Source organism: Bombina bombina, chromosome 3 (assembly GCF_027579735.1).
Source record: "Bombina bombina isolate aBomBom1 chromosome 3, aBomBom1.pri, whole genome shotgun sequence".
In the NCBI taxonomy this organism is placed as follows: Eukaryota; Metazoa; Chordata; class Amphibia; order Anura; family Bombinatoridae; genus Bombina; species Bombina bombina.
Window position 1 is genome coordinate 538,110,848 of NC_069501.1, and position 23,267 is coordinate 538,134,114.

The following is a 23,267-nucleotide window of genomic DNA, read 5'->3' on the forward strand; positions in this document are numbered from 1 at the left end:
ACAACAGTTTTCTCAGCAGACCCTCATATAACTTTATGCAGCCAGACATGTCAGTCAGTAACTTCCTGAATGTAGGGCAGTTAGTTAAAGCAGTGTTTTTCAACCAGTGTGCCGAGAGAGATCCTCAGGTGTGCCGCGATCAGACTGACAACAATGTGACATATTTTTTAAATTTTGCTTGTTTTTTTATTCTGGGCCGTTTTTTTAATTTTAAGTGAGATGATGACTGATGGGGGGACTTTCCCAGTGCGGGGGTGTTCCCTCTTTCAAATTTTGAAATATTGGGAGGTATGTGACAGGCTCATCAGGCATCATTTAAACCATGACTTATTGACATTCATTCACAGACAATCATTATGATTGTTTGTGACTGAATGTAAATATGTCATGTAATAGTTTGCTAGGAAGCATGGCAAGACAGTAAAGTACAGTGTGTATGTGTGTATGTTATGTATGTTTGTGTGTATTATATATATATATATATAATATATATATATTATATATATATATATATATATTTATATATATATATATATATATATATATATATATATATTTATATATATATATTATATTTAAATAACACACACTGTATTAAGCTCCAATGTGTTATTTTGTAAAATTTTGGGATGGTGGTGTGCCGCAGGATTTTTTTAATGGTAAAAAAGTGTGCCACGGCAAAAAAAGGGTTGAAAATTACTGAGTTAAAGGGACAGTCTAGGCCAAAATAAACTTTCATGATTCAGATAGAGCATGTAATTTTAAACAATTTCCAATTTAGTTTTATCACCAATTTGCTTTGTTCTCTTGGTATTCTTAGTTTGAAAGCTTAACCTAGGAGGTTATATGCTAATTTCTTAGACCTTTAAAGGGACAGTAACCATAGAATTGTTATTGTTTTAAAAGATAGATAATCCCTTTATTACTCATTCCCCAGTTTTGCATAACCAACACAGTTATATTAATACAAGTTTTACCTCTGTGATTACCTTGTATCTTAGGAACCCTTCTTCCAGCCCCTTGATCACATGACTGTGACTGTTTATTATCTATTGTCTTAAATTTAGCATTGTTTTGTGCTAAATCTTAAATAACTTTCTGTGCCTGAACACAGTGTTATCTATATGGCCAATGTGTACTTTCTGTCCCTTGTGTTGAAAAGAGAATTTACAAAGCCTGTGATAAGAGGCAGCCCTCAAAGGCTTAGAAAATTAGCATATGCGCCTACCTATGTTTAGTTTAAACTAAGAATACCAAGGGAAAAAGGCAAATTTGATGATAAAAGTAAATTGGAAAGTCAATTAAAATCAAAAGTCCTATCTGATAATGGAAAGTTTAATTTATACTTGACTGTCCCTTTAAAGGCCACCTCTTGTCAGAATGCATTTTAACAGTTTTTCACCACTAGAGGGTGTTAGTTCACGTATTTCAGTGCTTTCCAAACTTTTTCATGTTGGTGACACACTTTGTAGACCTACATCATTTCGCGGACACAGTAATTCAGTTGTATAGCAAAAAGGAGGTTAAACCAACTTGTTTTAAAAAGATACGGACACATACATAAATTATATAATAACAAAATGCATTTACAAGTAACAGTATGTAATTATGTGCAAGAATTAAAAAAAGTTTAACACCACCAATAGCTACTTACTATTTTAATGGGATGTATGAGGTTGATGGGAATGAACACAGTTAGTAATATTTGGTGTAATATTAGATATTAGATAAGACACCACATTTCATCATCAAGCATTTTTAAGCTTCCACTTCCTATCCATATATCAAGAGCAAGGAGCAGCAATGCACTACTGGGAGCTAGCGTGCAAAACCACCCAATGACTTCTGACTTCAGCTCAGCGTTTAAAGCTGTCACCCTCAGAGCTCTGTGAGTCCGGACTGACTACTGCCCGTGCTGCAAAACACACTGCTGTCCACTCACTGACTACACTTGCAGTCACAAGGCCAATTAAGGAGACTACACGTGCAGTCAGGAGCCAATGTGCCGCCAAATCCGACCTATGGTAATAGTTTCAGTTCCCACTGAGCTGTGCCAAATGGTTAAGATGAGGACTGTGACCCACTAGGTATCAATCACGTGTCAACCATGTGATATGCGTAGCAGGCAGGTGGAGAGTCAGAAACCAAAAAAACAATTTAAAAAAAATTTGTGCTGAAGCAGGGCACCACCTACACACTGCTGCCGACACACTAGTGTGTCCCGACACACAGTTTGGAAAGCACTGACGTATTTCATATAGATAACACTGTGCTCGTGCATGTGAAGTTATCTGGGAGCAGGCACTGATTGGCTAAAACTGCAAGTCTGTCAAAAGAACTGAAATAAAGGGGCAGTTTGCAGAGGCTTAGATACAAGATAATCACAGAGGTTAAAGTGGATGTAAAGTCACAGATAGTTGCCAATGCCAAAAGCTTTATCTCAAAAATAGCATAAGTTTAATTCATCGTTTTTTTTAAATAACATTATATTAGATCTATTTATATACTTATCTATGTATATTCGTCTCGCTCTCTCACTCCGCCGCCATTTTGTTCAGCTTTTATTACTTTGATAGGACACTTTACTCAAATAATAATCGGCCTTACCCCATGGCGTCCAGCCACCTTTTTCCCAAACGTCATTTATACTTTTATGCACATGCGTATTTTCTATGCGCATGCGTAAACAAACCACTGGATTTGAAGCAAGCGTTGCGCGTTCACGCTGTTCACATGCGCATAAAAAAGCCAGCAGCCACAACATGACTCTGAACAGAAAGTAAGCAGTTGTTGCTTGCTGGAAAAGTATTCAATGAATGGAAACATTTATTGAATACTATGTAGCTTAGAGTTGATCACCACTCAAATTGATTACATATTTTACGATCGCGATCGCAATAATGTTTGACTAACGCATGCGCAAATCATTCAGTTATAGGTAAACGCATGCGCACAAAAATAAGACAACGTGAACGAGCTTTGCTAATACGTCATAGAGCGGGTGGGACGCTCTAGTCGTTATGAGGAAGGAAACACGGGAAGTAATGGCATGGGAGGAGCTGTAAGCAAAACGGAGCTAAGTATAAAAATCAAATATAATCTTTTTGATTTTCAACTTTTTAATAAAAAACACAAAGCGGGTTTGGCTAATACAGATAAGATGAATTAATATTTATTATTACTAACAGGAAAATTTACATTCACTTTAAAAGTATATTATTATAACTGTTGGTTAAGCAAAACTGGGGAATGGGTAATAAAGGGATTATCTATCTTTTAAAACAATAAAAATTCTGGTGTAGACTGTCCCTTTAAGGAGTGAGGGAAAACAATAGCTCAGTGATTAGAGTATAGTACGTAGGTATTCATATTCAGCGAAACACCCTGCATGCTTTATCCCATTTTTAGGAGAGTTAGCTGCAAAATAGGTAATGCATGTCAATGGCAAATTTTATCTACATCTAATGCTTTATTTAAATAGCCTATAATAATTTTGGTGTATAATGCCCCTTTAATAACAGGATACATTGAGTTTTTTGGGAAGCATTCTATTTGCAGAGAAACGTTTTTGTTATGTAACCTAAGTGGGTTTTATAAATTAAAAACAAAGTTAAGGGCGTTTTGCGTATTATGTGTTCTTAAAACAAAAAGTATATTGCTCTAAAGAATTTACTACTTTATTTTCTATTACAATTAGTGTAATCCGTTTACTTGCACCTTTAAAAGTAAATTAAGGTATAAATGTTACCTACTCTGATGTGGTATGTGCACAAAAGACTTGAAAATGACTCCAGGTTGATTGAGGACCACTGGAACTTGTGCCTTGTTTGAGAAAACAGTTGTTTTAGGTGTATAAGAATAATTTTGTTTTTCTCATTTGCAGGACCCGTGGGGGCTCAGCCCTGCTTCATGGTGCCCAGACGGCCTGGCTATGGCACCATGGGGAAGCCCATCAAACTGCTGGCCAACTGCTTCCAAGTGGAAATCCCAAAGATTGACGTCTACCTCTATGAGGTAGATATTAAACCAGATAAATGCCCCCGACGAGTAAACAGGTAAGTAGAAATGCCTGTGATTTTGTTCTGAGACTGTGACTAACCATATGTTGCTACATTTATATGAAACATAAATGTCATTAAAAAAAATAAAATGATAATTTATTTAATATTTAAAGCCAGATTACAAGTGGAGCTCTATTTAACTCTTTCACTCGTGTTAATTGCGCTAGAGGTAAGCTTTTTGCTCTCATCGGGTTGCGCTTTTGTATTATGAGTTGAAAGTAAACTGTTTTCGCTCTTGCGCTAACCCAACAAGCTCAAAAAGCTGAAGTTAGAATATGATGTGCGCGCTCACGTATACCTCTATAGAAGTCAATGGAGAAAAAAAGTGGAACCCCCCCCCCATCTCTCGTGCAAACCGATCCCCTTTACTCATGTGCGCTAACCCGACATGAAAATATGAATATTCCACATTGCATTGTTCTTCACATACAAGACTATGTTCTATTTATTCATAAATACATATTTCTCCAACATAGGTGTGTCCGGTCCACGGCGTCATCCTTGTGGGATATTCTCTTCCCCAACAGGAAATGGCAAAGAGCCCAGCAAAGCTGGTCACATGATCCCTCCTAGGCTCCGCCTTCCCCAGTCATTCTCTTTGCCGTTGTACAGGCAACATCTCCACGGAGATGGCTTAGAGTTTTTAGTGTTTAACTGTAGTTTTTATTATTCAATCAAGAGTTTGTTATTTTAAAATAGTGCTGGTATGTACTATTTACTCTGAAACAGAAAAGAGATGAAGATTTCTGTTTGTAAGAGGAAAATGATTTTAGCAACCGTTTACTAAAATCGATGGCTGTTCCACACAGGGACTGTTGAGAGGAATTAACTTCAGTTGGGGGAACAGTGAGCAGACTTTTTTGCTTGAGGTATGACACATTTAACAAGACGATGTAATGCTGGAAGCTGTCATTTTCCCTATGGGATCCGGTAAGCCATTTTTATTACAGAAAGAAAAAAAGGGGCTTCACAAGGGCTTTCTAAGACTGTAGACATTTTCTGGGGCTAAATCGATTTATATTTTATACTCCATAGCCTTGAGGAATTATTTTAATCCTTGGGAATTATGTAAAATACGGCCAGGCACTGCTATTGGACACTTATTCTCTAGGGGCTTTCCTCTAAATCATAGGCAGAGTCTCATTTTCGCGCCTGTATTGCGCACTTGTTTTTGAGACGCATGACAATGCAGATGCATGTGTGAGGAGCTCTGATACATAGAAAAGACTTTCTGAAGGCGTCATTTGGTATCGTATTCCCCTTTGGGCTTGGTTGGGTCTCAGCAAAGCAGATACCAGGGACTGTAAAGGGGTTAAATATAAAAACGGCTCCGGTTCCGTTATTTTAAGGGGTAAAGCTTCCAAATTTGGTGTGCAATACTTTTAAGGCTTTATGACCACTGTGGTGAAATTTGCGTGAATTTTGAACAATTCCTTCATACTTTTTCGCAATTGCAGTAATAAAGTGTGTTCAAGTTTAAATTATAAGTGACAGTAACGGTTTATTTTTAAAACGTTTTTTGTACTTTGTTATCAAGTTTTTGCCTGTTTAAATGTCTGAACTACCAGATAGGACTGTGTTCTGAATGTGGGGAAGCCTAAGGTTCCGTTCTCATCTTTAAATAGATGTGATTTATGTGACCACAAAATTTAGAGAAAATGAAGCCCAAGATGATTCCTCAAGTGAGGGGAGTAAGCATGGCTACTGCATCATCCCCTCCTTCGTCTACACCAGGTCTTGCCCAACACAGGAGGACACCTAGTACATCTAGCGCGCCAATACTCCTTACTATGCAAAAATTAACGGCTGTAATGGATAATTCTATCAAAAACATTTTAGCCAAAATGCCCACTTATCAGCGACAGCGCGAACGGCTCTTTTTTAGAAAATACTGAAGAGCATGAGACGCTGATGATATATGGTTCTGAAGGGCACCTACACCAGTCCTGAGGGGCCAGGGAGGTTTTGTCTGAGGAAGAAATTTCAGATTCAGGGAAATTTGCTCAACAAGCTGACCTGATGTGATTACATTTAAATTTAAGTTGGAACATCTCCGCGCTCTGCTTAAGGAGGTGTTATCCACTCTGGATGATTGTGAAAATTTGGTCATTCCAGAGAAACTAGTAAAATGGACAAGTCCTAGAGGTCCGGGGCCCCCCGAAGCTTTTCCTATACCCAAGCGGGTGGCGGACATTGTAAATAAAGAATGGAAAGGCCGGTATACCTTTCGTCCCTCCCCCCATATTTAAAAAATTGTTTCCTATGGTCGACCCCAGAAAGGACTTATGGCAGACAGTCCCCAAGGTCGAGGGGGCGGTTTCTACTCTAAACAAACGCACCACTATACCCATAGAAGATAGTTGTGCTTTCAAAGATCCTATGGATAAAAAAATTAGAAGGTTTGCTTAAAAAGATGTTTGTTGCAGCAAGGTTACCTTCTACAACCAATTTCTCCAACATAGGTGTGTCCGGTCCACGGCGTCATCCTTACTTGTGGGATATTCTCCTCCCCAACAGGAAATGGCAAAGAGCCCAGCAAAGCTGGTCACATGATCCCTCCTAGGCTCCGCCTACCCCAGTCATTCTCTTTGCCGTTGTACAGGCAACATCTCCACGGAGATGGCTTAGAGTTTTTTAGTGTTTAACTGTAGTTCTTATTATTCAATCAAGAGTTTGTTATTTTAAAAATAGTGCTGGTATGTACTATTTACTCAGAAACAGAAAAGAGATGAAGATTTCTGTTTGTATGAGGAAAATGATTTAGCACCGTAACTAAAATCCATGGCTGTTCCACACAGGACTGTTGAGAGCAATTAACTTCAGTTGGGGAGCAGTGTGCAGTCTATTACTGCTTGAGGTATGACACATTCTAACAAGACGATGTAATGCTGGAAGCTGTCATTTTCCCTATGGGATCCGGTAAGCCATGTTTATTAAGATAGTAAAATAAGGGCTTCACAAGGGCTTATTAAGACTGTAGACTTTTTCTGGGCTAAATCGATTCATTATTAACACATATTTAGCCTTGAGGAATCATTTATTCTGGGTATTTTGATATGATTATATCGGCAGGCACTGTTTTTGACTCCTTATTCTTTAGGGGCTTTCCCTAATCATAGTCAGAGCCTCATTTTCGCGCCGGTATGGCGCACTTGTTTTTGAGGACAGCATGGCATGCAGCTGCATGTGTGTGGAGCTCTGATACATAGAAAAAGTCTTTCTGAAGGCATCATTTGGTATCGTATTCCCCTTTGGGCTTGGTTGGGCCAGTCTGATGGGCTGGGGCGCGGTCTGGGGATCCCTGAAAGCTCAGGGTCTTTGGTCTCGGGTAGAATCTCTTCTACCGATAAATATTCTGGAACTGAGAGCGATACTCAATGCTCTCAAAGCTTGGCCTCAGCTAGCGAGGGCCAAGTTCATACATCAACCATCAGGGGGGAACAAGGAGTTCCCTAGCGATGGAAGAAGTGACCAGGATCATTCTATGGGCGGAGTCTCACTCCTGCCACCTGTCTGCTATCCACATCCCAGGAGTGGAAAATTGGGAAGCGGATTTTCTGAGTCGTCAGACATTGCATCGGGGGAGTGGGAACTCCATCCGGAAATCTTTGCCCAAGTCACTCAGCCGTGGGGGCATTCCAGACATGGATCTGATGGCCTCTCGTCGGACTTCAGAGTTCCTTACTACGGGTACAGATCCAGGGATCCCAAGGCGGCTCTAGTGGATGCACTAGTAGCACCTTGGACCTTCAAACTAGCTTATGTGTTCCCGCCGTTTCCTCTCATCCCCAGGCTGGTAGCCAGGATCAATCAGGAGAGGGCGTCGGTGATTTTGATAGCTCCTGCGTGTCCACGCAGGACTTGGTATGCAGATCTGGTGAATATGTCATCGGCTCCACCATGGAAGCTACCTTTGAGACGAGACCTTCTTGGTCTAGGTCCGTTCGACCCACTCCAGCTGACTGCTTGGAGATTGAACGCTTGATCTTATCAAGGCGAGGGTTCTCAGATTCTGTTATTAATACTCTTGTTCAGGCCTGAAAGCCTGTAACCAGAAAAATTACCACATAATTTGGTATATCTGTTGGTGTGAATCTGCAGGATTCCCTTGGGACAAGGTTAAGATTCCTAAGAGTCTATCCTTCCTTCGAGAAGGATTGGAAAAAGAATTATCTGCAAGTTCCTTGATGGGACAGATTTCTGCCTTGTCTGTGTTACTTCACAAAAAGCTGGCAGCTGTGCCAGATGTTCTAGCCTTTGTTCAGGCTCTGGTTAGAATCAAGCCTGTTTACAAAATTTTGACTCCTCCTTGGAGTCTCAACCTAGTTCTTTCAGTTCTTTAGGGGGTTCCGTTTGAACCCTTACATTCCGTTGATATTAAGTTATTATCTTGGAAAGTTTTGTTTTTGGTTGCAATTTCTTCTGCTAGAAGAGTTTCAGAATTATCTGCTCTGCAGTGTTCTTCTCCTTATCTGGTGTTCCATGCAGATAAGGTGGTTTTGCGTACTAAACCTGGTTTTCTTCCAAAAGTTGTTTCTAACAAAAACATTAACCAGGAGATAGTTGTGCCTTCTTTGTGTCCTAATCCAGTTTCAAAGAAGGAACGTTTGTTGCACAACTTGGATGTAGTTCGTGCTCTCAAATTTTACTTAGCAGCTACTAAGGATTTCAGACAAACTTTGTCTTTGTTTGTTGTTTATTCTGGTAAACGGAGAGGTCAAAAAGCAACTTCTACCTCTCTCTCCTTCTGGATTAAAAGCATTATCCGATTGGCTTATGAGACTGCCGGACGGCAGCCTCCTGAAAGAATCACAGCTCACTCCACTAGGGCTGTGGCTTCCACATGGGCCTTCAAGAACGAGGCTTCTGTTGATCAGATATGTAAGGCAGCGACTTGGTCTTCACTGCACACTTTTTCTAAATTTTACAAATTTGATACTTTTGCTTCTTCTGAGGCTATTTTTGGGAGAAAGGTTTTGCAAGCCGTGGTGCCTTCCATTTAGGTGACCTGATTTGCTCCCTCCCTTCATCCGTGTCCTAAAGCTTTGGTATTGGTTCCCACAAGTAAGGATGACGCCGTGGACCGGACACACCTATGTTGGAGAAAACAGAATTTATGTTTACCTGATAAATTACTTTCTCCAACGGTGTGTCCGGTCCACGGCCCGCCCTGGTTTTTTTTTAATCAGGTCTGATAATTTATTTTCTTTAACTACAGTCACCACGGTAACATATGGTTTCTCCTATGCAAATATTCCTCCTTAACGTCGGTCGAATGACTGGGGTAGGCGGAGCCTAGGAGGGATCATGTGACCAGCTTTGCTGGGCTCTTTGCCATTTCCTGTTGGGGAGGAGAATATCCCACAAGTAAGGATGACGCCGTGGACCGGACACACCGTTGGAGAAAGTAATTTATCAGGTAAACATAAATTCTGTTTTCATGCATTGTTCCTGTCACTACAGCCGCGTGTTTCTGGTTCGATGAGCTAGAAAAGGCGATCAATAATAATTCTTCTTCTTATGAGGAGATTATGGACAGAATTCATGCTCTCAAATTGGCTAATTCTTTCACCCTAGACGCCACTTTGCAATTGGCTAGGTTAGCGGCGAAAAATTCTGGTTTTGCTATTGTGGCGCGCAGAGCGCTTTGGTTAAAATCTTGGTCAGCGGATGCGTCTTCCAAGAACAAATTGCTTAACATTCCTTTCAAGGGGGAAAACGCTGTTTGGCCCTGACTTGAAAGAGATTATCTCTGATATCACTGGGGGCAAGGGCCACGCCCTTCCTCAGGATAGGTCTTTCAAGGCCAAAAATAAACCTAATTTTCGTCCCTTTCGCAGAAACGGACCAGCCCCAAGTGCTACGTCCTCTAAGCAAGAGGGTAATACTTCTCAAGCCAAGCCAGCCTGGAGACCAATGCAAGGCTGGAACAAAGGAAAGCAGGCCAAGAAACCTGCCACTGCTACCAAGACAGCATGAGATGTTGGCCCCCGATCCGGGACCGGATCTGGTGGGGGGCAGACTCTCTCTCTTCGCTCAGGCTTGGGCAAGAGATGTTCTGGATCCTTGGGCGCTAGAAATAGTCTCCCAAGGTTATCTTCTGGAATTCAAGGGGCTTCCCCCAAGGGGGAGGTTCCACAGGTCTCAATTGTCTTCAGACCACATAAAAAAACAGGCATTCTTACATTGTGTAGAAGACCTGTTAAAAATGGGAGTGATTCATCCTGTTCCATTAGGAGAACAAGGGATGGGGTTCTACTCCAATCTGTTCGTAGTTCCCAAAAAAGAGGGAACATTCAGACCAATCTTAGATCTCAAGATCCTAAACAAGTTTCTCAAGGTTCCATCGTTCAAAATGGAAACCATTCGAACTATTCTTCCTTCCATCCAGGAAGGTCAATTCATGACCACGGTGGATTTAAAGGATGCGTATCTACATATTCCTATCCACAAGGAACATCATCGGTTCCTAAGGTTCGCATTCCTGGACAAGCATTACCAGTTTGTGGCACTTCCGTTCGGATTAGCCACTGCTCCAAGGATTTTCACAAAGGTACTAGGGTCCCTTCTAGCGGTGCTAAGACCAAGGGGCATTGCAGTAGTACCTTACTTGGACGACATTCTGATTCAAGCGTCGTCCCTTCCTCAAGCAAAGGCTCACACGGACATTGTCCTGGCCTTTCTCAGATCTCACGGGTGGAAAGTGAACGCAGAAAAAAGTTCTCTGTCTCCGTCAACAAGGGTTCCCTTCTTGGGAACAATAATAGACTCCTTAGAAATGAGGATTTTTCTGACAGAGGCCAGAAAATCAAAACTTCTGAACTCTTGTCAAATACTTCATTCTGTTCCTCTTCCTTCCATAGCGCAGTGCATGGAAGTAAAAGGTTTGATGGTAGCGGCAATGGACATAGTTCCTTTTGCACGCATTCATCTAAGACCATTACAACTGTGCATGCTCAGTCAGTGGAATGGGGACTATACAGACTTGTCTCCGACGATACAAGTAAATCAGAGGACCAGAGATTCACTCCGTTGGTGGCTGTCCCTGGACAACCTGTCACAGGGGATGAGCTTCCGCAGACCAGAGTGGGTCATTGTCACGACCGACGCCAGTCTGGTGGGCTGGGGCGCGGTCTGGGGACCCCTGAAAGCTCAGGGTCTTTGGTCTCGGGAAGAATCTCTTCTACCGATAAATATTCTGGAACTGAGAGCGATACTCAATGCTCTCAAGGCTTGGCCTCAGCTAGCAAAGGCCAAGTTCATACGGTTTCAATCAGACAACATGACGACTGTTGCGTACATCAACCATCAGGGGGGAACAAGGAGTTCCCTGGCGATGGAAGAAGTGACCAAAATCATTCAATGGGCGGAGACTCACTCCTGCCACTTGTCTGCAATCCACATCCCAGGAGTGGAAAATTGGGAAGCGGATTTTCTGAGTCGTCAGACATTTCATCCGGGGGAGTGGGAACTCCATCCGGAAATCTTTGCCCAAATCACTCAATTGTGGGGCATTCCAGACATGGATCTGATGGCCTCTCGTCAGAACTTCAAGGTTCCTTGCTACGGGTCCAGATCCAGGGATCCCAAGGCGACTCTAGTAGATGCACTAGTAGCACCTTGGACCTTCAAACTAGCTTATGTATTCCCGCCGTTTCCTCTCATCCCCAGGCTGGTAGCCAGGATCAATCAGGAGAGAGCATCGGTGATCTTGATAGCTCCTGCGTGGCCACGCAGGACTTGGTATGCAGACCTGGTGAATATGTCATCGGCTCCACCATGGAAGCTACCTTTGAGACGAGACCTTCTTGTTCAGGGTCCGTTCGAACATCCGAACCTGGTCTCACTCCAACTGACTGCTTGGAGATTGAACGCTTGATCTTATCAAAGCGAGGGTTCTCAGATTCTGTCATTGATACTCTTGTTCAGGCCAGAAAGCCTGTAACTAGAAAAATTTACCACAAAATATGGAAAAAATATATCTGTTGGTGTGAATCTAAAGGATTCCCTTGGGACAAGGTAAAAATTCCTAAGATTCTATCCTTCCTTCAAGAAGGTTTGGAGAAAGGATTATCTGCTAGTTCCTTGAAGGGACAGATTTCTGCCTTGTCTGTGTTACTTCACAAAAAGCTGGCAGCTGTGCCAGATGTTCAAGCCTTTGTTCAGGCTCTGGTTAGAATCAAGCCTGTTTACAAACCTTTGACTCCTCCTTGGAGTCTCAATTTAGTTCTTTCAGTTCTTCAGGGGGTTCCGTTTGAACCCTTACATTCCGTTGATATTAAGTTATTATCTTGGAAAGTTTTGTTTTTGGTTGCAATTTCTTCTGCTAGAAGAGTTTCAGAATTATCTGCTCTGCAGTGTTCTCCTCCTTATCTGGTGTTCCATGCAGATAAGGTGGTTTTACGTACTAAACCTGGTTTTCTTCCGAAAGTTGTGTCCGAATCCAGTTTCAAAGAAGGAACGTCTGTTGCACAATTTGGATGTTGTTCGTGCTCTAAAATTCTATTTAGATGCTACAAAGGATTTTAGACAAACATCTTCCTTGTTTGTTGTTTATTCTGGTAAAAGGAGAGGTCAAAAAGCAACTTCTACCTCTCTCTCTTTTTGGATTAAAAGCATCATCAGATTGGCTTATGAGACTGCCGGACGGCAGCCTCCTGACAGAATCACAGCTCATTCCACTAGGGCTGTGGCTTCCACATGGGCCTTCAAGAACGAGGCTTCTGTTGATCAGATATGTAAGGCAGCGACTTGGTCTTCACTGCACACATTTACTAAATTTTACAAGTTTGATACTTTTGCTTCTTCTGAGGCTATTTTTGGGAGAAAGGTTTTGCAAGCCGTGGTGCCTTCCATCTAGGTGACCTGATTTGCTCCCTCCCTTCATCCGTGTCCTAAAGCTTTGGTATTGGTTCCCACAAGTAAGGATGACGCCGTGGACCGGACACACCTATGTTGGAGAAAACAGAATTTATGTTTACCTGATAAATTACTTTCTCCAACGGTGTGTCCGGTCCACGGCCCGCCCTGGTTTTTTAATCAGGTCTGATAATTTATTTTCTTTAACTACAGTCACCACGGTATCATATGGTTTCTCCTATGCAATATTCCTCCTTTACGTCGGTCGAATGACTGGGGAAGGCGGAGCCTAGGAGGGATCATGTGACCAGCTTTGCTGGGCTCTTTGCCATTTCCTGTTGGGGAAGAGAATATCCCACAAGTAAGGATGACGCCGTGGACCGGACACACCGTTGGAGAAAGTAATTTATCAGGTAAACATAAATTCTGTTTTCTTTCCTAAGATATGGAGAGTCCATGACGTCATTCCAATTCTGAATCATGAAAGAAAAAAAATGTGTTTTATTTCCCTTTAACCCTTTGAGTGCTAAGCACTTTCCCACCTGGGTGCTAAGATTTTCTAATTTTTTTTTTTTTTTTTTTAACAATTTTTTTTAAACTTTTTTTATTTTTTTCAGACCCCCCAGACTTACACTGTTGGAAAGGTTAGGCGATCGCCTTTCCAATGGTGGGTCTTGGGGGTCTGTAGCAGGCTTCTAAGCAGCATGCTCCCTGCTCCTATACTTAACATTGTTAAGTATAAATAAAGTTGCACAGTGACGTCATCACGCAAAACGGAAAGCCCCGGCGATACCTGTCACTCTACAGGCACGATCGCTGGGGTAGGAGCGGGTGGGAGCCCCCAGATCTCCCTCAAGGTGGGAGAGTGCTAGTGACGGCTCTGAGCCGTCATTAGCACCAGAGTGGGAAACTCTGTGACGGCTCAGAGCCGTCATTAGCACTCAAAGGGTTAAATGTCACTCCCCTACCCATAATCCCCAGTCATTTTCTTTGCCTCTGTCAATGGAGGAGGTGAAGTTTGGTGTCTGAAGAAATTAATTCCTTTTTTGGGTACTTTTCCCTGCAAGCAAGGATTTGGGTTTAGCTGAGTTCACGTCAATCTCTTCAGTAGAGTAGTGGTGGCTTTTAAGCAGTTAGGAATTTGTGAGGTGGTCAATACTTTGTTTCCTAACAAATTGCTGCCCTAGTTATAGAAAGCCAGAGTTGGTTACTCCGTTCTTTCTTTTTTCTATAGGTCTCTGTAAGGGGTATGTGTCCTTTCATGCCTTGTGAGCTGTCTTCCTGCTGGACAGCTAGACTGCAGATAAGTGGCTTTTGTCTTCTAGTTGTCAATGGAGACTTGCACTGAGAAGTTTTACTGCATTATTTATTGGGACATATTAATCCTTTCGAAAGGATTTTATAATTGTCAGTGTACAGGCACTAGGTTTATGTGTGAGACTAAGGGGTTAATTTTCATACATTTTGGGATATTTCCCCTGGGCTGTCTATATAACTTTTAATTAGTCTGAGGAATTAAAAATAAGACTTTTAAACTTTGGGACCGTTATTTGGCAAGATCGTTATATCTAGCTCTGTCATACGGTATTATTTACTCAGCAGTTGTGTTAAAACGCATCTAAAAATATAGAGTGTAAGGTGTCTGTTCCGTCTGCTGCTACGCAACTTGTCCTCCCTCATAAGTCTGATGAGGAGGATACCACGGTAGCCTCTGAGGGTGAAATCTCAGTTTCGGACAACATAATTCCTTCATCTTATACTGAAGAAGTAAACTTCAGATTTAAGCTTGAACACCTTTGTGTATTGTTAAAGAAGGTATTGGCTACTTTGGACGACTCTGATACTTCTGTCGTTGTCAACCCTAAGAAATCTAGTAAATTTAATAAATACTATGATGTTCCTTTCTCTGTGGAAGTATTTCCTGTTCCAGACCGTATGACTGAGATTATTTCACAGGAATGGGAGAAGCCAGGGATACCTTTCTACCCCTTTCCCAATTTAAAAAGATGTTTCCTGTTACTGACTCCATTAAAGATTCATGGCGCACGGTGCCTAAAGTAGAATGGGCTATTTCTACTCTGGCTAAGAGAACTGCGATCCCTATAGAGGATAACTGCTCCTTTAAGGGACTATGGACTAGGGAGGAGTCTGCTCTCCCCATAAACATCTTGGAATTGAGAGCGATTTACAATGCTTTGATGGCTTGGCCTTAATTGTCCTTAGCCCGGTTTATCAGGTTCCAGTCGGACAACATCACCTCAGTGGCTTACATCAACCACCAGGGAGGAACTCCGAGTTCCTTAGCCATGAAGGAGGTGGCTCGGATTATTTAGTGGGCGGAAGCTCACAATTGTTGTCTTTCTGCCATCCACATTCCAGGAGTGGACAACTGGGAAGCGGATTTCCTGAGCAGACAAACATTTCATCCCAGGGAGTGGACTCTCCATCCGGAGGTGTTCTCCAGGTTAACCCTTAAGTGGGGGGTACCAGAGTTGGATCTGATGACGTCTCGGCAGAACGCCAAACTTTCAAGGTACGGTTCAAAGTCAAGAGATCCGCAGGTCGCTTTGATAGATGCTCTGGCGGTTCCGGTCTAGCATATCTGCATATCTGTTTACTCCGTTTGTGCTACTTCCACGAGTCATTGCTCGTATCAAACTGGAGAGAGCGTTGGTTATTCTAATAGCTCCTGCATGGCCTTGCAGGATCTGGTATGCATACCTAGTTAAGATGTCATCTCTACCACCTTGGAGGTTACCTCTGAGGAAGGACCTTCCTACTCAGGGTCCGTTCCTCCATCCAAATTAAGTTTCTCTGAAGCTGACTGCTTGGAGATTGAACACATAATTCTGGCTAAGCATGGGTTTTCTGAGTCGGACATTGAGACCATGCTGCAAGTTTGCAAACCTGTAACTCATAAAATTTACCATAAGGTATGGCGTTAATATCTTTTATTGGTGTGAATCAAAGGGCTACTCTTGGAGTAGGGTCAAGATTCCTAGAATTTTGTCTTTTCTCCAGGAAGGTCTGGAGAAAGGGTTGTCAGTCAGTTCTCTGAAAGGTCAGATTTCTGCATTATCTATTCTTTTACATAAGTGTCTGGCGTATATGCCAGATGTGCAATCTTTTTGTCAGGCCCTGGTCAGAATCAGGCCTATGTTTAAACCTGTTGCTCCTCCTTGGAGTCTTAATCTTCTTAAAGTTTTGCAGCAGGCTCCGTTTGAGCCAATGCATTCCATAGATATTAAGTTGTTATCTTGGAAGGTTTTGTTTCTTATTGCTATCTCTTCTGCTCTGAGAGTTTCGGAACTGTCGGCTTTGCAGTGTGATTTGCCTTACCTTATCTTTCATGCGAATAAGGCGGTTCTTCGTACTAAATTGGGGTTTCTTCCTAAAGTTGTTGCGGATAGAAATATTAATCGGGAAATTGTTGTTCCTTCTCTCTGTCCTAATCCTTTCTATCTTAATGGGAGGAGAGTCCACTGCTTCATTCATTACTTGTCTGAATTCAGAACCTGGCCACAAGGAGGAGGCAAAAACACCCCAGCCAAAGGCTTAAATACGTCCTCCACTTCCCTCATCCCCCAGTCATTCTTTGCCTTTCGTCACAGGAGGTTGGCAGAGAAGTGTTGGAAGATTAAAGATAGTCTCTTATGGAGGGTAGAACTCTTCGAAATGGGACTGGAGTTTTAAGTAGTCATGTCAGCCTCTCAGTGAGAGCATGGGTGAAAGTCCGGAGATGCAGGGAGAGTCTTTCTGCAAAACCATCCCGACTCATATTAACAGCTCCTTAGCAATCGGCGTTGCCGAGTTTCGCTGCCTGCTTTGTTTACTCAAGTCCATGTCAGAAGCGAGGCTATCATCTGTCACACTTAAAAGGCTGTGTTCTTGTTCCACGGCGTGGATTCTGGTTAGATCGTTTGAAGTGTAATGTAAACAAAGAAGCAGGGTCTCAGTGGGACTCCTTTATCTTATGGAATCGAGGGTTAATATCTCCTGAGGAGGGTTATTGAACAGGGGGGGACTTCTATCTGCTATTGTGTAGTGTCTCTTGGTCTCGTGGCTATTGGAACAGAACTGTCTTTTTTGTCAGGCTGCGTGGCCCTTGTGGCCTTGACACACTTTTTTCAGGCCTTGTGACTAGACATGGTCACGTTTCTAGTCTCCATTTCCGTATTCCTGACTGAGCGGCGAAGGGGAAAGTCTGTTTCGCTAGTTGTCTGGGTAATAGGAGGTGGTGAATGCCCCAGCCATTGGAGGTGTAAGGTGCCATTTTTATTTTCTTTTACAAGATATGACGAGTCCACGGATTTCATCCTTACTTGTGGGATTTAACCTCCTGCTAGCAGGAAGTGGCAAAGAGCACCACAGCAGAGCTGTATATATAGCTCCTCCCCTCCCCCTCCAGTCATTCTCTTTGCCTGTGTTAGTGATAGGAAGAGGTAAAGTGAGGTGTTAGTTTTAGATTCTTCAATCAAGAAGTTTTTTATTTTAATTTCTACCCTTGTTATGGGGGATTCTGATTTTTTTGGAGACGGATGTCTGTGATTCAGATTCTACTTCTTGCGAAGAGTATGAAATGCCCCGGGTAATCCACGCCCATCATTTATGTTCCGCATGCCGCTTTAGAGTGCTCTTTTCTCCCTAAACAGGGAACTTAGAGTCCACCGAATCATCCGCCCCTGGGGACCCCATATCCCGTGAGGCGAGTACCCTAGAACCTTCTTTGACTACGCAAGCAGGTGTCCCTAATGCAGTTACTCCTTCTACGGAAGGCGGCTTGTTTCCTCCAGAGGTTACGGCACGGTTCCGCATGGTCATAATTATGGCATTGGTGCACTTACATCTTCCAGGTAGGGAGATGTTGATGAGATATTGTCCGTGTTTTGTTAACCAGGGATAGTCAGGCGGGGGATCGTCTGGGTCAGATCAGCCCTCTGGGGAAGTGTTTTCCTCTGAGGCTTCAGGGGCCCTATCCTCGGGGTCAGGGTCGTCAGTAGCCCCGACTGAGGTAAGTCTTACCTTTCAGTCTAAACTGGTGCGTCTTCGTGTCCTACTGCGGATGTTTTGGCGGTGCTGGAGGATCCCAGTCCTGATGGGTCGAGGGGTCCTCGATCTTCTGTCCCAGACGGTAAGCTGGATTAGACGGGGGGGGAATGATGAAGTAATCTCCTTGCGTCTTCACTTTACTCTTTTTTTCTTTAAGGTATCCTATTCCAGTTCTGAGCTTTGGGAGAATTGGATCTCTGACCGGCTGGTCCTGTTAGTGTGTCCATTCTCCTTGGGCGTTAACCTGCGGGTGTTGCCCTCTTTTAATTTTCTTGTTTTACGTTACAAGTTATAGGTGGCCTTTCGTTCCAGGACGTCTGGCTGGTCCTCGTTATCTTCTGGGGGCATCAGTGGGGATTGTGCTCAGTCCTAATTGTCCTATGCATACTTAGCTGGCGGGGTTTTCCAAGGTTCGGATCCTGAGGGTGTACTCTGTAGACTCATGGGTTCTTTTGATTCAGGTGCTAGAGTGTTTCTCCTTCTCATAGTGGGTTGCAGGTTCAGAGGATTTCATGGAAATCCGTGGTTCCAGGTTCTGGCAGCATTTACTCGTCTCCTCCTTAGAGGCTTCCTTTGGGATTGTCCTCTTGGTCTCTGTTTCCTTGATGATGGTACCTCTTCCTTAGGGTCGAGGCTGATTGGGCCTTTTGTGGTGAGATGGGTTAATAAACTATGCGCTGTGGGGGTAAAAGCTATTGAGTCTAAAAGAAGTAATCTCAAAAACTTCAAATGTAGGTAAATTCTGGGAAGGATAAGACTCTTAAGCACTACTGCTTAATTACCCGATATGGAAAGAAAGTCTTACTATGTAATTTAAATCAATAAATTCTGTTTATTTTGAACAAAATATAGATACAAACTGTTAGATCTAAAAGTTTGAAATAAAAATATAGTCTAAATCACTGTTAGTTAAAACAAATATTTAAAACAGATAGTTAAAACAAATAGGTTGGCCAACCTAAAAACATGAGTCGGATGAATCAATATAATATGCTATAATCGATAGACGAACAGAAAAAAACGCTAAAGACACCTGTAACTGTGAGTACATTAAGAAAGTTCATGTAAAAAGCGGATCACGCCAATCACAAAGCAGTACTCTATAACTTTACTTTTGCCAACTCCAAAAACTTGCCTAGTGACACGCCCACATATAAACATTTACGAAGGATATAACAGCGAAGCTTAATAAGCAGTTCATTGTCGAGCATACAATTGCCGCAATAAAGAGTTCCACTCTTTTAACACTTACCAGCTTAAGCAGTATACTGCTATTTCCAGGTTCTCTACAAAAAGACTTTCATCCTTTCTTTCAGCATTTTACTAAATTATTTTATGTAATCATTTATACGTTTAAGGCTGATACTATTGATGAAAATTGTTTGTATGTTTTTATTTTTACACTGAAATAAATATCACCAAACATTGCAAATATTCTTTGTGAATACTTTATTGTATCATAAATTGCGCCAGATCAGATCCACAAATAATATCTGCAATCTTTACCTAGGCTCAAATATATCCAAACATATATAAATATATTAACTTGCTTATTCAATACATCTATGAGATTATAGCATATTATATTGATTCATCCGACTCATGTTTTTAGGTTGGCCAACCTATTTGTTTTAACGATCTGTTTTAAATATTTGTTTTAACTAACAGTGATTTAGACTATTTTTATTTCAAACTTTTAGATCTAACTGTTTGTATCTATATTTTGATTGGGCCTTTTGTCCTTTTCCTTGTGGTCTCCTTCTTTTCGGATGTTGCTCCTGTTTAGGCGTTTGGGTTTGGATGCTCGTTTATCGTAAATCCTAGAGCTGTAGTGCTTCCGGGAAGTTGATCCTGAGAGGAGAGGATCTTGGAGACTATTGTTATCTTCTTAATCCAGATTACCCAGGTTTGGTCTCTGTTCTCTGTGTCTGGGATACTTACGTGAGAGTTCAGTGTCCAAGGTGCCTTGGATGTGACTGGGATTGCATCACCTTGTGGTGCAAGGTCTGCTCTGGATGGGGTAACCTGGTGGTTCCTCAGGGGTTATTGTTTTTGTTTAAAGTCGGTTCTGAGGTCTGTTTTTTTTTTTGTCTTTGACTGGACATTTTGGGTTTATGTATCCAGATCCCTTGGGACTGGTTTGGGTCGGCCTAGTTCCCGTTTCCGGGACATCTTCTGTTCCTACAAGTGGATTTTTCTCTCTCTTATCAGAGAATTGGACATTTCTGCTGGGCCGACCGTAGTGGCCGAATGGTTCTTCATTCGGTACTTGAGTCAATCTACAGCTTTACACTCCATACCTATGTGCGGGTGAGCTGTTCTGTTTTTTGTCCCCCTCTTTTGGGGTAAACTTGGCATTCCACAATATCCGCCTGCTACTTCCTCTGTTTAGTGGGGTTATCCCCCTGCCTTGCGTGCAGGATGTCAGATGAAGGGCTGGTTTTCTTGTGACATGCCATTATTGTAGTTCAGTAGAGGGTCTCCTTTTGGGAGTGCCCTAAACCTTCAGGAAGGGAGCTGTGACTGGGTTCTTGAACCTGAGCTCTTTTTTGGGGGGGCTGGATCCCCTCCCTTTTCCTTCCTGAAGGTCTTGGTGATTCAAGCAATTTTTTATTTCCTTTGTCTTTTCGGACATTGCCAGTCACTTCGGTGCTGGGTCCATTGCCCAGAGTGAGGGTCAGGGATCTGTCTGATCTGCTGAACTTTGACAGTGTATCATAGATAGATCTTGTGAACCTTCCTTAGAGGGGAGACTTTGCAGTAAATTCCTCCTCAGCAGGTATTTTTTCTCTGCTGGTTCTAGGTTCTATCCTTCCTTTCCTGCTTTTCTCGGGTAGGTGTTTGTTCTGCACTACTTTTGTAGGTTTTCTTGGTGAAGACTGTCCTGTGCAGTTTACTAGCTTGATGGCTAGGTTTGGCGACTTGTGTTCGCTTAAACCACCTTTGCAGCAGGAAGCCTATGGGTTTTCGGAGGAACATATTCAGATATTCTGATGCTGTTTTTCGAGGCTCCCGGGGACGGTTTGTCTTTCTGTTGCTTTATCCTGGGTGCGAGTTGGCGCTCTGCGTAGGGCAGAGGTTCTACCGTTCTCCCTTTAGTTTTTTAGGGGTTCGGGATTGTCCTCCCTTGCTCTGCTAGTTCGGGAGGGTTTTTGTTGGTTTTGCCCTGTTTCATCCTTATTTTCTCTCTTGGAGTTACCCTTAGGTTTTTTCTTCAAGATTCCATAGTGCTTTTGTGTTTCTGGAGGTCCTTTCGGACTCCCTTATCTGAGTCCTCCTTCCCTTCTGGGAGAATGTGGATGTTTCCCTTCCTTCTGGTCGGGGGTGAGTTTATTCGCGGGCTGAGAGCCTTCGGGACTTTTGTCTCCTCAGAGGCTTCTGAGCGGTCTCTAGCAAGGGCCTTGCTGGTTCTAACTGTTGGTCAGTTACTTGTGCCTTTTCCTTTTTGTCCTTCTGCTCCTGGTGAAGCAGTTTTTTTGTCGGGAGTTTCTGTGTTTTCAGGCTATGGTGCCCTCAGTTTAGCATCCACCTCCTTTTACCCTCCCCATTTTTTTCATTCAGTGTCCTTTAGAGCTTGGGTATTTGTTCCCACAAGTAATGAATGAATGAAGCATTGGACTCTCCTCCCATTAAGATGGAAAACATAAATTATGCTTACCTGATAATTTCATTTCCATCTGTTAGAGGAGAGTCCACTGCTCCCGCCTGTTTCTCTGGTGGGCGGACCTAAATTTAATTTAATTTTTCTGGCACCATTTATACCCTGATATTTATCCTACTGTTCCTTGTTCCCTGGGGGATGAGGGGGAGTGGGGGAGGTATTTAAGCCTTTGGCTGGAGTGTCTTTGCCTCCTCCTGGTGGCCAGGTTCTGAATTTCCACAAGTAATGAATGAAACAATGGACTCTCCTCCCACAGATGGAAATGAAATTATCAGGTAAGCATAATTTATGTTTCTTCTCATAAGGAACGTCTGTTGCATAACTTGGATGTTGTGCATGCTCTTAAATTCTACCTAAAGGCGACTAAGGATTTTCGCCAGTCTTCTGCCCTGTTTGTTTGTTTCTCAGGAAAGCGTAAAGGTCAGAAGGCTACTTCTACTTCTCTTTCCCTCTGGTTGAGAAGTATAATTTGTTTTACTTATGAGACTGCTGGTCAGCAGCCTCCTGAGAGAATTACAGTTCATTCCACGAGGGCTGTCCTCTTCTTGGGCTTTCAAAAATGAAGCTTCTATGGAACAGATTTGCAAGTCTGCAACTTGGTCCTCTCTGCACACTTTTTCCAAATTTTTTAAATTTGATACTTTTGCCTAGGCTGAGGCTTCTTTTGGGAGAAAGGTTCTTCAAGCGGTGGTGCCTTCTGTTTAGGTCTGCCTGTCTTGTTCTTCCTTCCTATTCATTCAGTGTCTTCTTGCTTGGGTATTGGTTCCCACTAGTAATTGGAATGACTTTGTGGACTCTCAATATCTTAGGAAGGAAAACTAAATTTATGTTTACCTGATAAATTTCTTTCTTTCCGGATATGGAGAGTCCACGACCCCACCCTTAATTAAGACAGTTATTTTTTATTAAACCCCAGGCACCTCTACACATTTGTGTTATTCCTTTTTCCATTTCCCTTCGGCTAAATGACTGGGGATTATGGGTAAGGGAGTGACACTTAACAGCTTTGCTGTGGTGCTCTTTGCCTCCTCCTGCTTGGTACAATATTTATTTATATATATATATATATATATATATATATATATATATATATATATATATATATATATATATATATATATATATATATATATATATATATATATATATGTGTATATGTATATGTGTGTATGTATGTATGTGTGTATATATATATATATATATATATATATATATATGTATGTGTGTGTGTGTGTGTGTGTGTGTGTGTGTGTGTATATATATATATATATATATATATATATTTCTTTCATGTAATTGGCAAGAGTCCATGAGCTAGTGACGTATGGGATATACATTCCTACCAGGAGGGGCAAAGTTTCCCAAACCTCAAAATGCCTATAAATACACCTCCCACCACACCCACAATTCATTTTTGAAAACTTTGCCTCCTATGGAGGTGGTGAAGTAAGTTTGTGCTAGATTTCTACGTTGATATGCGCTTCTCAGCATGCTGAAGCCCGGTTCCTCTCAGAGTGCAGTGAATGACAGAGGGATGTGAAGGGAGTATTACCTATTGAATGCAATGGTCTTCCTAACGGGGATGTATTTCATAGGTTCTCTGTTATCAGTCGTAGAGATTCTTCTCCTACCTCCCT

General features: G+C 42.2%; 1 protein-coding gene across 1 annotated transcript in view; it reads left to right on the forward strand.

The window, feature by feature from the left end:
* Positions 1-23,267, forward strand: part of LOC128652423 (protein argonaute-3) — a 382,994-nt gene that overhangs the window by 40,174 nt on the left and 319,553 nt on the right. Inside the window, exon 3 of the mRNA XM_053705360.1 lies at positions 3,858-4,055. Within this exon, the coding sequence (XP_053561335.1) occupies positions 3,858-4,055 (198 nt within the window). The remainder of the gene's footprint in view (positions 1-3,857; positions 4,056-23,267) is intronic.